Source organism: Schistocerca americana, chromosome X (assembly GCF_021461395.2).
Source record: "Schistocerca americana isolate TAMUIC-IGC-003095 chromosome X, iqSchAmer2.1, whole genome shotgun sequence".
NCBI classification, from domain to species: domain Eukaryota; kingdom Metazoa; phylum Arthropoda; class Insecta; order Orthoptera; family Acrididae; genus Schistocerca; species Schistocerca americana.
The window spans coordinates 770,226,650-770,242,885 of NC_060130.1; the positions used below are offsets into that span (position 1 = coordinate 770,226,650).

At 39.4% G+C, this 16,236-nt stretch overlaps 1 protein-coding gene across 8 annotated transcripts in view; it reads left to right on the plus strand.

Annotated features, from left to right (window-relative positions):
• LOC124554970 (CLIP-associating protein 1-A) overlaps positions 1–16,236 on the plus strand; it is a 250,544-nt gene that overhangs the window by 151,032 nt on the left and 83,276 nt on the right. For all 8 annotated transcript variants that reach the window (XM_047128704.1, XM_047128701.1, XM_047128703.1 and 5 more), the window contains one exon: positions 11,476–11,589. In XM_047128704.1, the coding sequence (XP_046984660.1) occupies positions 11,476–11,589 (114 nt within the window). The remainder of the gene's footprint in view (positions 1–11,475; positions 11,590–16,236) is intronic.

Here is a 16,236-nt window from a genome sequence, read left to right on the forward strand (position 1 = left end):
AACTGCAGGCAATCTGAAGATGTTTTACAAACAAAACTGCTTGTAACACAATAAATGTGTAGTAGTACAGCTGAGGTAGTTTTCATTATCATTAACGTTATTGTCAGCTGTTGTTCCCAAAGTCACCTTGAAAGGGTTATTAAAGTACCTGAGAGTTGTATAGTTAGCCAGCATTTCCTGTATTTACCATATTCACTATGTTGGTATGGGAGTCTGGATTTCTTAAGGATTTCCATTTACTTCTTGTATGTTATTGTTGCTACTACCTCCATTGTAACACAAAGGTGTGAAGGTGGCATGTCCAGAATGGTCTCCATCCCAGCGGTGAGTATGCTGCTGATTCCACGTGTTATTGCTAAGCGGGCCAATTTCTGTACCTTGCAAATCTCGTTTGAAGCCATCTGCTGTTGTACTTTCTTCCACCATACTGTAGCCCTATAACTTGATCATAGACCTTATTATATTGGTGTATATCTAGTACATACTTCTGGGTCGTGACCCCAGTTTTTACCACAGGCCCTTCTAATGCACATAAGAGCACCTTCCATCTTGGAACACACATTGTTTATCTGTGGGCTCAAATATAGTTTTGCATTCAGTATTACCCAAAGTTACTTTATTGCCTCCTCTACTAGTAGAGTTTTGTCCATGAGCTTAAGATTCCAGTACATTGTTTATATATACTTACTCGTGTAGATGACAGAACCCCTCCTCGCAGACACCCCTCGGTGGTGGTGTTCACCATTTTCTCATTCAACTTTGTGGCTTCTACCTTTCATTTACTCATTATAGTCGTAAACTACTTATATATGGTGGTCTTAATGCCATGGTTGTATTGCTAAAAACCCCTTTAATGTCCAGGAGGGTGCAGGTAGCAATTTCCTGAAAGCATAGTGCTTTTTCCAACTTCTCAACAAACTGGTGAAGTGCTGCTTCACATGATTTGCATAGTTGATATACTTGTTAGTTCACATGTAGAGTAACTTTAGTTAACCTCCCTTCCTTAGCATACCCATTAACCAATTTTACTAATGTCTTTAGGAAAAAGCAGGACAGTCTAATAGTAGTTGAGTCATTGAACAGCCACCTACGTAGCTCTTTTAACGCATTAGTGTCCATTGGTGACACATCAGGAATGTAACAAGTCGCATATCTAGAATTGTGTGCTTTTATATTTACTTCTTCAGTTAGTCTTGCTAGGATGGGTATGATGTGTGCATGCTGTGTGCGGAAACAGGAAGGGCTGACCAGAGTTCACAAACAGCTATATGTGCTGTTGGCTATGGTCAGTCACCTTCAGGTTGCAGCCTCAGGGTACAGCAGTGCCAGAGAATCTGGCGCGTTGCATGGGACACCTCAGGAGTCAGTTGTTTTGCCCATGGGCTCTGCTTCCGAGGCACCTTTTAGCGCATATTGACATGATGGATCTGCCCTCACAGCAGGCTGACTGTTGGATGGTAACATGTTCGCGTTGCTCAAGGCGGACGGCCAATGTGGAAACTGGCTGCCTGGCCTCATCCATTCACCCTATGAGTGGACAGGTGGCTGCTGCTTCACCAGGGTCCGAGCAGCGACGTGGGGGGCAAGGGTTTACTTGTTATTGGCAGCTCCAATGTTTGGCGCATTATGGAGCCCCTAGGCAGATAGCACTCTGGGCTGGAAAGAAAGCCAATGTTCACCTGGTATGTCTGTCAGGAAGCCTCATCTGAGATGTGGAGGCTGCCTTTCCGGTGGCGACTTCCCTTGATAGGTCAGGGGTGCGTAGCAGAGTACTTGTGGAGTGCACATGAGGGTTTTTTAGTTTGAGGTTCTCTAATGGACATTCGCCAGTCGATTCACAGCAAAGAAAGGCAAACAGCATTCAGAATCAAGACACTTTGACTGTCACAATTTTATCAGTAAACTGTCTAAGTATTCGTAGTAAAGTTCCCGAATTTTCTGCCCTCCCGGAAAGTTATTGCACTCAAATTATTCTTGGGACCAGAAGCTGGCTGAAACCCAAAGTGGAAATCTCTGAGATATTTAGTGAGTCATGGAATGTATATCAGAAAGACAGATTACAGGCCACAGGAGAGGAAGTGTTCATTGCAGTTGACAAAAATAGTGTCTCTATTGATGTTGAAATTGAGTGTGACAGTGAAGTCGTCTGGTCACGTATAACAGGTGTAGGTGAAACTATGTTAACTGTTGGATGTGGCCACCCGATTGCGCTGTGACAGTTCTAGAGTCATTCAAAGGAAGTCTATGGTCAATAGCACTTAAATACTCAGATCATGCAATAATAGTTGGAGGTGACTTTAACCTGTTGCATATAGACTGAGATGTCTACAGATTCATTGGGGGGGACAGACAGACAGACAGTCATGCGAACTACTTTTGAACACGTTTTTTGAAAATAGTATTGAGCAGCTAGCTTGGCAGCCCACTCACAATGAAAATATCTTAGACCTTGTAGCTACAAATAGGCCAGACCTTATTGACATGTCAGTATAGAAGTGGGGATTAGCAATCATGATGTCATTATAGCAACCATGATTATGAGAGTTAATAAATCAGTCAAGAAGGCTAGGAGAGTGTTCCTGCTAGACAGATCAGATAAGGAGTTCACTTATACAGTGAATTGGCATCACTTGGTACCAGTAAGATGGACGCACAGGAATAATGAGCAATGTTTAAGCAGATTGTAATTCATGGTCTAGAGAGTTATGTGCCTAGTAAATGGATTAAGGGTGATCAAGACCCACCAAGGTTTAATAACGAAATTCGCAAGGTGCTGAGGAAACAGAGGCTGTTGCACTCTACGTCAAAAAGGGACACACAACAATGGCAGGTGAAGGTTAGTAGAGATTCGTGTGTCTGTGAAAAGATCGATGCGTGAAGCATACAACAGCTACCACCATCACACCTTAGCAAAAGATCTGACAGAGAACCTGTGAAAATTACGGTCATATGTAAAATTGCTAAGTGGCTCTAATGCTTCCATTCAGTCCCTTGTTGACCGGTCTGGTGTGGCAGTTGAAGATAGCAAAACAAAAACCGAAGTCTCAAATTTCATGTTCAAGAAATTGTTTATGCAGGAGAAACATACAAACATTCCATCATTTGACCATCGGACAGACTCCTGTATGGACAACATAGAAATTCACATACCTGGCATAGAGAAGCAACTGAAAGATTTGAAAACAAATCCCAGCTTGATTTTAGAAAGAGTACTTGCTCTACGGCATTGGCCCCTTACCTAGCTTGCATTTATCATAAATCTCTCGCCCACCACAAAGTTCCAAGTGACTGGAAAAAAATTACAGGTGACTCCAGTATATAAGAAAGGTAAAAGAATGGACCTGCAAAATTGCAGACCAATATTCCTAACTTCTGTTTGCTGCAGAATCCTTGAACACATTCTCAGTTTGAATATAATAAACTATCTTTAAGCTAAGAAGTTGTGTCCATGAATCAGCATGGTTTTAGAAAGCATTGCTCATGCGAAACTAAGCTTGCCATTTTCTCACATGATATACTGAGAACTATGGATGCAGGGCACCAGGCAGATTCCATATTTGTAGATTTCCGGAAAGCATTTGACACAGTGCCCCATTTCAGACTGTTAACAAAGGTATGACCATATGGAATAAGTTCGCAGATATGTGTTTTGAAGACATCTTAAATAATAGAACCCAGTATGTTGTCCTCGGTGGCATGTGTTTATCAGAGGCAAGGGTATCATCAGGAGTGCCCCAGGGAAATGTGACAGGACTGCTGTTGTTCTCTATATACATAAATGATTTGGTGGGGAGGTTGGGCAGCAGTCTATGGTTGTTTGCTGATGATGGTGTGGTATATGGTAAAGTGCCGAAGTTGAGTGACTAGGAAGATACAAGAGGACTTTGACCAAATTTTCAGTTGGTGTGATGAATGGCAGCTAGCCCAAAATGTGGAAAAATGTAAGTTAATGTGCATCAGTAGGAAGAACAAACTTGTAATGTTCGGATACAGTATCACTAGTGTCCAGCTTGACACAATCAAGTCGTTTAAATATCTGGGCATAACACTGCAAAGTGATATGAGGTGGAATCGGCATGTGAAACTGTGGTAAGTAAGGCAAATGGTTGACTTTGGTTTATTGTGAGAATTTCAGAAAAGAGTGGTTCACCTGTAAACAAAACTGCATGTAGGATCTGGTACTATTTATTCTTGAGTACTGCTCGACTGTTTGGGATCTGTACCAGGTCAGATTGAAGGAAGGTATCAAAGCAATTCAGAGGAGGGCTGCTAGATTTGTTACTGGTAGATTCAAACAACACATAAGTGTTACAGAGATGCTTCAGGAACTCAAAGGGGAAACCTTGGAGGGAAGGCGGCATTCTTTTCAGGAATCACTTTTGATAAAATTTAGAAAACTGGCATTTGAAACTGACTGCTGAACGATTCTACTGCCGCCAACATACATCGGGCGTGCCACAAACATATCGTGCGTAAGGACTACGAAGATAAGACGTGAGAAATTAGGGCTCATACGAAGGTGATTAGACAGTAGTTGTTTCCTCACTCTATTTGCGAGTGGAACATGAGGGGAAATGACAAGTAGTGGTACGGGGTGCTCTCTGCTATGCACCTTACGGTGGCTTTCAGGGTATCGATGTAGATGTAGATTTCTCTCTGGCTTCAGATAGTTTTGCTTGCTTAATGACAAGGCTGTGTTTGGCAAATGCCTTCAGCTGTTTTGCCCATTTTCCTTTACTTCTTGCATTGTTTAACAGTTTTCTTACTGGCTTCCTTTGCAATTCCAGGTTGTTGTTATTTTCTAGGTACCAGGTCATAATGTCAGATGTCACTTCATCTGCCATTTCCTCGAGTACTACTGGCGTCCGTACTAAAATTACAAATTCAGATATGGATGAGTTTAGGTCTTTCCTATAAGACTCTTATGTTGTGTTCCTAGGATTCCTATAGGCCATGGTCTGTTTAGCATTCATTTCAGCCTCAAACTTGTTATATGTGTGTTCTGATAAGGATGGCTCCAACACCGCATGCCATTGTTTGACGTAACTACCTGTTAAGGTGAACCCAAAGGTTATGCCCATTATTTCTTCCTTTCTTATGTTCCTGAAGGTCGATTTGATGCCCTATTCAGGATCTCCAGGCTACTCTCAATTAAATTTTCCTCTGCTGTTGGTGTCGCTGCTTCCCCTCAACAGGTTGTGGGCATTGGCATCACAACCAACCAACAGTTGTTCATTCAGCTATGAACACCTGTCTACATGGTACCTTAATTTTGCAACTTCATTCACTACGTCCCTGAAACGAAAGTCCGCCATGGGCAGGAATGAAATTCCGCACTCAACATAAATGCATATTCTGGTGTTCTTTAAATTTCTAGTATGTTACCTCTGGCATTTTGCCTCCAGCATCATCGTCCAGTTTCCCCAAGACCTGAAACGCCTCATTTATATACATAGGGTTCCTGGATCCGGACAACGTCCACCTCTTGTCTTCCCAGAAGACAACTCGGGGTGACAGTTGCCCCCTTACTGTGTTGCAGATTTATCTGCAACCCTTGCAGCCACTAACTCCACACCATGGTCATTTCCAGTGTGTGAGATTACTCTGACGATAGCCTGCAAGAACCCTTTCTTCCCATTGCCCTCAAGGATTCCTCACTGACTTCCATCACAGGGGCCTATTTCTTACCTCGGCTATTTCTGGATCCAATTATTGTGATAAAAGGGAATATTAGACTCCTCTCCTGTTCCTTGTCTTGACTTGTCTCTTGTTCCTGTCTTGGAAGTAGAAGGGATCTGTTTTTCCCCTTCACTCTAAGACCACCTTTGTAGAGGTCTTAAGTTTGGGACCTTTTGTCTTCCTTTTCGTTTTGTTGTTTGTGAAGTTTTCTCCTTTCAGCCCCAGACAATGATTTGACCTCGATACAGTCCAACTTCTCAGTGATGATTTCCTCTTCTTGGATTGGTCTATCAACTGATCCAATTCCAGAAACAGCTTCCATTAGTTCGAACCTCAATGCTTGGGTGTTTTAAGTCTCATCAAATCCCACAGTTTTTGTTTCTCCATTTTGGTACCATGAGATTTAGCCATTTATTTGGTTGATACCATGGTGCTCAGCATGGTGCAAGGCTAGTTACTTGGATCAGTTGACCAGTAGCCCTGAGACTACATTCATGACACATTTTGCTACATGCCACACACCCCTCAGCATGAATTGTAGTGGAGCTTTGTGAGGCACTCTGCTCATCTGGTTCATCCAGCATAGGAGATTCTGCCATTAGCTACACTACAGCTGTCATAGCCCTCAGCTTCATGCATACACAGAAGCCTTTCTATCTGCATGATCAGTATTTCAACTACGGGGTGGTGTCCCCAGAGAAGGGACTCTCATGATACCTTGTGATGAATATGCCAAACCCACCTCGTAAAATCGACAAGTATGCAGGATTTATTGGAGCTGCTGTGGAATCTGTTGCATGTGAGTCAATGAAGGGTGCTGCAAACAAAGCTGTTGAAATAAATGATAGTATGACTGACATACCAGTAGCTTTCGATGGCACTTGGCAGAAGTGCGGCTACAGTTCTAAGAATTCTTTTGCTACGGTGACCAGTGTGTATACTGGAAAGAAAGGTAATAGATTTCCAGATTTTAACGAAACATTGTTGTAAGTGTAAATCAGGGAATGAAGAAGGGCATGTCTGTGACAGAAATTATGAAGGCACAAGTGGTGGTAGAAGAGGACCAGGTTGAGGAAGTTGAAACAAAGTTTGCAGACAAGAAATTTTCTGATGGTAAAACCATAAGAGGCAGGCTAACAGACAAAATGATTGATGAACTACAGCAGTATTATGGGATGGCCATTAGAAATAATACTGAGGGTTTGTTGAAAATGAAGCAGGCAATAAGGGCTACCTTCTTCCACAGACTGTCAACTGATGAAAAACCAGTACACCATCTTTGTCCTCCTGGACCTGATTCATGGTGCAATTACCGCAATGCGCAATACTCAAACAGTTCATGCAACCACAAACGTTCCATCCCAGCAGCAGTCATGGATATCATAAGACCTATTTACAGAGACCTGACAAACATGAATTACTGGAGAAGTGTCTGGATGGTCAGACTCAAAATCCCAATGATTCATTCAGTAACCTTATGTGGACTTGCTTACCAAAAAATGTTTTTCTTTGTATGAAGACGCTAAAGTGGGGGTTCAGTTATGCTGTTATTGTTTTTAATGATGGCAACATTGGTAGGGTGAAACTGCTACAGCATATGAGAATTAATCCTGGAGCAAACTGCATCAGAGAACTTGAATGAATGGACAAGGTTCACATTGATAAAGCAGAGTATGCAACACAGTTGGCCACGGAGGAGTCCAGAAGGAAGAAAAGAAGAAAAAACTTGGAATAAGATCAAGATGATGATATACAGTGTGGTTCATGGTGTTTCTGAGTGACTAAAAATAAAAATATTAAGCATATATTAAATGAGTTAAAGTCTTTTGGAACTTTACATTCACATTTTCTGTTTCCTTTTTCCTAAATCTTGGAAACCACTTTGAGTAAGCATTCAAATTTTCAACAAGTAATAACATACACATCCTGTGTCTACTGAACTAAAAGAAGAACATGATGTTATGTATAATTTAAATTATTTAGGATAAAGTACAAAAAAGTATACAAAATTTTAACTGCATGATTAAAAAATTGTATTTCTGAAAGCAGTGGCTGAAATGCAATTATTGTAGTTTAGTAGACTCAGAAAATACAATTTAATGTCCTGTAAAAGTTTCATGTCAATGGCTACAGTAGTTTCTGAAATACAGGGGAAGCCAAGTCACTAAATTTAACATTGTCGGGATAGGGCGTTCGAACTCCCTTAAATGCTATATCGCAGTTGTCGAAAAACCTAATTAGAATATGATGACTCTTGCGTGTCACTATCATTGCATGTACATCTTTGTTACGTGACATAGTTGCTAAGCTGTGTCCCTCACTGAGTGAAGTGTTGCTGCTGTGCACATTCCACTATGAAGTGTTGTCTGAATCCGTGTACCACCATTCGCTGTTGTTGCTTCTGCTAGACCAACACTGTGTGTTATGTGTGTACTCACACCAGCGTCGGCTGCTGCTGCACCACTCCTGGTTGCCTTCTGGGATTGCTGCTGTAACTTCAGGCATCGTCTGTATGCAACGGCTTGTTCCAGTTTCTTCTGTCTTCTCTTGGCATCATCTGTCTGGTGGTCTCGTTCCAACTTCTTCTTCTTCTTCTTCTTCTTCTCTGTTGCTCTTCCGTCCATGCCACTAGCCAGCATACTGATTGTTCAAGTAAAGAAAAGGACCCCCAGAACTGTTTCATATTTTTGTTTGACATTTGGCTGAGTGGGTTCAGTTACAAAAGGGAGGGCGACCCATTCCATTAATATGTAGCATGCTGTTGCCGAATAAGAAAACAGCAAACAATCCTTCCTAATCAGTGACAAACCCTGCACCTTAAAGTAATCTATATATGTTGCGTCCAGCGAATGGTCTCTATGCTGATTGACATTATGCAGAGGTAGATCTGTTCAATTAGCAGTCTATGGCTACGGCTAATCAAATATTTTGAAAATTATGGCACTCTGTTGAGGAAATATGAACATATGGAGGCAATACTCAAGAACAATGTTTACTGTACTGACCTTTGTACAATTTGTAAATTTCCCAAGAAGAAGCAACATGCTAAGTATGGAGGAGCGGCACCAGAGCTTATTCTAAGTCCAGACCTGAGGCCTGATTTAACATGGGATCCATCTGTTATGATTGTATGCAACTGACAAACTCTCCTGGATGATGTGTGGCCTCCTTTAGCCCTTGTGGCTGTGGCCACATCCACATGCTCAGCCGGACAGAGCAGCATGGTCTCACGGGATGTCACATGTTAAATTCGGCCCCAACCAGCTGGCACCCTTGTGGTGGAATTTGCTATGTATTCTGCAAGCATAAATTGTTCAGTCTGGCTACTGCCATTGCTTTTTAGTCAGTGTATTGTCCTCATATGCGACAGCACAGAAAAGATAAATCTAACTTAACTTGTAGCAGAAGTTATGACCAGTGTTGTTTAGGTTGCAAAATTCATTCTTCTTCCAGAATGAGATTTTCACTCTGCAGCGGAGTGTGCGCTGATATGAAACTTCCTGGCAGATTAAAACTGTGTGCCCGACCGAGACTCGAACTCGGGACCTTTGCCTTTCGCGGGCAAGTGCTCTACCAACTGAGCTACCGAAGCACGACTCACGTCCGGTACTCACAGCTTTACTTCTGCCAGCACCTCGTCTCCTACCTTCCAAACTTTACAGAAGCTCTCCTGCGAACCTTGCAGAACTAGCACTCCTGAAAGAAAGGATATTGCGGAGACATGGCTTAGCCACAGCCTGGGGGATGTTTCCAGAATGAGATTTTCACTCTGCAGCGGAGTGTGCGCTGATATGAAACTTCCTGGCAGATTAAAACTGTGTGCCCGACCGAGACTCGAACTCGGGACCTTTGCCTTTCGCAGGCAAGTGCTCTACCAACTGAGCTACCGAAGCACGACTCACGTCCGGTACTCACAGCTTTGCCCGCGAAAGGCAAAGGTCCCGAGTTCGAGTCTCGGTCGGGCACACAGTTTTAATCTGCCAGGAAGTTTCATTCTTCTTATTGAGTACCTTACCAGGGGTGAAACAAAATCTGGTGAATACCACAAAAATCTCACAATTGTTGGAAAAATTTGGAAAAAAAGGTGTCTGAATAAATGAAAATGGATCCAAATGAAAAAAATAAAAACAACATTCTTTAGGACAAGGCGCCTGCTTACAAAGCCTCATTGATAATGGAAAAAACGGAGGAACTGGTGGTACAAATTGTCTCCCTCCCTCTGTTTTTGGGGAAGGTGACTGTTACACATTACCATTATTTTTTGTATCTATTATTTTTGCAATTTTTGAAAGATCTGGTAGTTTTTTTTAGATTTGTACTATATACAACGACTTTATAAAGTTGAAGCTGTCTATGACCTTTGCCATTATCGTACTATGTGATTGTAGTAAATCAGTATCAGTAATGGGTTCATGAAATTTTTCCAGTAGTTTTCTACATGTACTTCTATGACATTAGAGGCAACAGAAAAGGCTCTGCTGTTACATTTGTCTCTCTCTCATATACACTACTTGATATCTCCACCCTCACCTCACCTTTAGTGTGTCTCACCCTTCTGTCCTCTTCCCTACCCCCATCTCAGCCCCCTGCCACTGTGTGTGTGTGTGTGTGTGTGTGTGTGTGTTTCTTTCTTCCTCTCTGTCCTCACCCCCACTATTCTTACTTTGAATCAAGGTGAAAGGAGAGATTCTGTTTTCCTCCGCTATCATTAACGCTTGCTTACGTATGTGCCTACTAGTCCTTATAATCAATCTGTGTTTCTGTTTGTTCTTTTGCTGCTTGGATATAAGATGACCATAGGCAATGTAAGTAAGCTGATTACTCTAGCTGAATTCAATTCTTTTTTAGATTTTACTATGATGAAAGGTTTTGAGAAACTATTTGACTTCATGTTTGATCTTCAACCACATTTGCATAATCAGAGGCATCTTCTTGCTGAAAAGTTTTGTATGTTTTATATTTCTTGTACATTCTGTTTTAGCAAAGTAGTAAACTCGTGACAGATCTGTGTTACTACAGTCATAATTCGATATCATATGCTGATGTGTAAATGAAACCTACACAAATGTTTGGGAATATTTCTGTTCAATAAAAATCCTGGCTAATTAAAAATTTTCCAAGGCCTGCAATGTTATACAAGTGCCCTCTTCACATACATGCACACACACAGTAAGAAACATACATTAGAACAATCTGAGTCTGCTGCTGTGGTCCATTTATTCTCGCTACCTTCCTCATGATTTGATCCGTTCATATAATTTTATGCTAGTTCACTGACATTGTTGCAACTAGGCATTTGAATCCATAATGAAATATATCAATGGCCAGCTGATCATGGCAATGTACATTACGCTGTTGCATGCATCATTAATGTTTCATCTTAGCTAAGGTGCCCAAGGTTGTGTATCAGAAATTTAGTGTATTATTATATTATTTTCCCTAGTTTTAATTAGAAGAGAATTTTATAACTTAAATTCACTAATTTTGTTTATACTGCAATAAATATTTGGACATACTCACCAAATATGAAAAAGTGTACTACCCAATCTAGCATCATTCTGTCTGCTTTTGGAACTCATTAAACATAGACTTACAAAAACAACTCTCAGCAACATGGTTCTTGTTTGAGTTGTCCTCACCTTGCCTTCCTCCTTTGCTGTTCTCTCTGGTATCTTGTACGGAATGGATAAATTTGCTCATTTACCCAAGTTGCTGTGTGCTTTGAATAGTTCCATTTTTACTGTTATTAAGATGAATACTGATAGGAAGATTCTGGAAAATAATTGTTGTTCGCAGCTCGGCCAGGAAAGAAAGCTGCAGACTCATCTGGCATGTCCACAAGTGTCATAACATCTCCAGAAAGATTGGGCAGAACAAGGAGTCGGATGTCAAATGTATCTCAGTCCCAACGTAAGTATCTTCAGTTCGTTCTTTCTATTAATTTTCTTCAGTTTCTCTCATTTTATTGCTATTAATATATTTGTCATTGTGTGTGTGTGTGTGTGTGTGTGTGTGTGTGTGTTGTTGTTGTTGTTGTTGTTGTTGTTGTTGTTGATGATGATGATGATGATCATGCAATTCTTGGTATGAAAGAGACCCAAAATCTCATTAAAAGTCAAGGCATACAATAAAACAAATTTTAATAGATGTTAACTGTAAAGTAGTGGGTATATATTTCTGTAACAAGTAAGGTTTTATTTTCTGAAGTTGTTGCTTATCATAGATCAAATTTTTATGGAGGAGCCAGGATGGAAGTAATTTATAGAATTTATTATTTGTTAATACTTAGCTTCAGCTGAAACAAGAATGCATATAAGGATTGTGTTCAAGTTTGTAAGTATAGTAAATGAAACAACAGAGAAAAGATAGCCTTGTAAATGGTAGACAGTTGGTCAAATGAGTTTTAAGGTAACTGTGATAATTACAAGTTCGTATGAGAAAATATGAAACTGTAATGTTGCCGTTCCTGTTCTTAGTACATACCCTGTAAAAGTGTAGTTAATACATAATGTAAATATTGCTCCAGTATACGAGTAATATGGGGTCACTTCCTTCCAATAAAGTGAAGGCTTGTAACTGGGATTTCAGTTCTGGCTACGTAGCACAGTTCTCTGTGTACCTTAAGTGGCAGATTTTTAGGGCAGTCATTGTAGGCAACATTTTTGCATCAACATTGTTCAGTGTTGTCAGAACATCTGATAAAATTTGATATCAATTGTAAGATTCACACAGATCCCATTAAGAAAATGGGAAGGTGGACCTCAGCAATTACAACTCAAATTAGTGTATTAAGTATCTATGATCTCGTGCAGTGATGACTTTATAGCCACCCCAGTGTTCATGTTGTAATATTCCAGCCAAGTCAGTATGCAGCAGAGTTGATCATTGATCAAAGTAAGTGCATTGTAGGTGTAAGTGTTCACCATTTGTGCACTACTTAATTATCATTGAGAGAAAAAATTACAAACAAACTGTGTTTTGTGTATCTTTATCTTTTGCTTCTGCCTGTTGTCTGAGGTTGGGTTTGGTATGGTTAAATTAGATTAGATGTACTTTTCATTCCAATAGAGCCGTAGTGAGGAGATCCACAAGGATGTAGAACATGTCGGAAAACAAAAATACACAGTAAATATTTACAAAGAACAACAGGTATGCTAATGTACCTTTCACAGATCCCAAGTGAAATGGTCCTCATGGATGTGGTATAAGCAAAAAAATCATGAACATATTTTCATTTAAAATGCAATAACAAACTTGTCACTAAATTTATACAGGAGTCAGGTTGTATGTAATACTTAACATTATTTGAGATTATTAGTAACATATACATGTCAGTTAGTTCTACTGAAAAATTCATCAGTGGAGTAGAAGAAGTTGGCTGCCAATAGATCCTAGAGGCTCATCTTAAACTGAACTTTATTCATAATTAAACTTTTAACTACCATCTGCATACTGACTTGCCATTTCGAAATGTTACTGATGAAAGGTCATTGATATCCACAAGGAAAAGTAAGGGATCTAAGATGGAATTTGGTGTGACAGCACGTGTAATTAATTCCCAGTTGAATGATACCTAATAGCTTAATACACTCTCTTTCCTACTGACATCCTTTGTGTCCTGTCCGGGTAGAATTTGAACCATTTTGCAACATTTCCTTTTGACCATAATATTCTAATTTACTGAAAAGAATGTTGTGATTTACAGAGTCAAATGCCTTTGACTGATCACAAAATATGCCAGTAGCCTGTAATTTATTGTCTAATGAATTAAGTACATTCTTGCTGTGTGTGTAGATAGGCTTCTCAATATCAGAACTCGTTAGAAATCTGAACTGTGACTTTGACAAATGTTATTTGTGGTAGGATGGTTAAGAACCCAATTTTATATTAACTTTTCTAAAATTTTTACGAATCCTGGTAAAAGAGAAATAAGATGCAAATTTATCTGTATTTCTTAATCTCCTTTCTGAAACAAGAGCTTAACTTCAGAATATTTCAACCACTCAGGAAATGTTCTGCTGAACAGTAACTTAACAGTTACTAAAATCAGAAGCACACTGTTTAATTAACTTTGTAAATATTTTATCATAACTGTGAGATTTTTTATTTTTAATGGTTTTATGGTGGACCTTACTTATGTAGGTGTAATAAGGATCATATTAATATTCTTCTCTTCTATCACTCCAGGGTTGGACATACGACCTGTTCCAGTCTCACCATCGTTGCCCCATGCGATTTGGGAAATGTTTTTGGTGACATATGAAGTACACATTCTCTCCATTTTTCTGTGTATAGGATTGCATTTTGGGTTATTGGTTGAATCCTAATTCTTTCCTTATTACTTGATTTCTAATGCTGGCTTTCCCAGTGTAGCCTTTACTGAAGTTATTTGTAAAGACTGGACTGAGATATTCCATGGTAGCGTATTCTGAACATGACAACCCTTCTTTTCAGTAACATTTATGAAATCCTTGTTAAAAAGTTGTGCAACACTGCACACATCTTGTTACCTGTGTATAATTTGCTATTAATGCTATCTGCTCCTCTTCACCTCTCATTCTAGCAGTCTCCTCCTATCTTTTTCTCATAATGCATTTTGTTTCACGGTTGTATTACTATCTTTAATATTTTGCAGCATGTCTTGTAATGAACTATAGCATCAGCATCAGAGCTGTTTTTCCGATTGACGGGTATAGTTTCCTTTTTGTTGTACAAGGCACCTTTATTCCTTGGGTAAACCTTATGTTCTTTGTAGACTTATGTTTAATCTGTACTAGTTTTCGGGGAACACAGATACCAAATAGGGTCAGGACATTATTAATAAAGTGTGGCATTTTTTAATACCTGCCTTAAGCACTGTATACATCACACCAGTTCATGTCTTTGAGGAGTTTCCTAAAATAATCAGTTTCTGGCTGATTGGCTACCCTGTTGAACTCATATTTAGTGGATTTTATATCCTGTTCAGTAGTAGCATTTAACAAACGGAACTGCATGTCATGGTCTGAGAGGCCTTTGACTATTGATTTTGTAACATAATTTTGTTAATTAGACCTTCGTATAAAGATGTAATCAAGGGTTATTTTGAAGCAGTAAGCTACCCTAGTTGGGAAGTTTAAAGTAGGAATTAAGTTGATTGCTGTTACTGACTAATAAATTCTTACTGAAAGAGTATTTAAGAAAATCTACATTAAAGTCCTCAAAAACCACTGATGTTAGTGACTAATAAATTCTTACTAGAAGAGTTTTTAAGAAAGTCTAAGTTTAAATCCACGAAAACCACCATTTTCTCCTCTCTCTCTCTCTCTCTCTCTCTATCTCTATCTCTATCTCCCCCCCCCCCCCGTCTCTGTTTCCTCCCCTCCCCCTTTTGGTTAAATAGGCCAACAAAACTTCACGTTTAATAGGCCAGGAGAGCTTCATGGGGCAATTGAAACATATTTCATCATCTTCTTCTTCATTTGTTTACATCAAATCACCTGTTTGTAGCACAGCTTCTACAGACAGCTCAGACAAAATGACAGATGTTTTCAGACAAGTGGCATATACTTCAAGTAATCGGTTAATCAGACTGATTGGCGTAGTTCCTTTACAGATTGAAAGTGAAACAAAGATTCACTGAACTGGCCCATGAAACCCACTTACTCACTGAATTGGTGCGCAGTAGCTGTATTTTTAGTCTCACCTTTCCCACATTTCTCTGCCAGGGAGCTGGTTGGTTGTGTTGTCCTCATCATTTCATCATTCATGACTGGCTAGAGTGGACTGTGTAAAAATTCTGATTTTTTTATGGGGGCTGATGACCGCGCAGTTGAGTGCCCTGCAAAGCGATCACCACGACGACAACCACCACCACCACCACCACCACCACCACCACCACCACCACCACCTTTCCCACAAGAGTTTTCTTGAAATGAAAACTTTTTAATTTCAACATTAATTTTGACAAAGTGAGACCTGAGAATTAGGGTTACAAATATATAGTATTGGCAATTAAAATCTTGTTCAATTTTACAAAAGAATATTCTGGAACGTGAAAGTCTTTATTATCAGCAACTATTCAAAGACATTATTTTTGGAAAAAAATTGAGAAGAGGTGTTTTCAGTTGAGGTATGTCAAGGCTAATACTAATAACTTTCACCTGTGTAGAAATTTTAGGTAGTACATATTTTGTATGTATCGTAACTTGGTCATATTTTGTTAAATAAACATTTTTTAATTAAATTAACTAGACTGTTACATTCAGGAGAATGGTTGCTAAATACTGAATAATATAATTTATTGACAGTATGTGGAACATATTGATTAACCATTACAATTTAATACACAATAGAAAAAAAATGTAAAGTGTTGTTTGGATTATTAGTTCCTCCTTTTATTTTTAATTACTTACTTATTGTAAAATAAATGATGTGGTGACAAACTTTTATTACTCTATGTTAAGCATAAGTGTTACACTTGACTATATCTCAGAAATTTTATTAGTTACAGCCCATGCTGGATGGAATAATTACTTATATGTGGTCACAATAGTTCAGATATAAACATGGGTATTG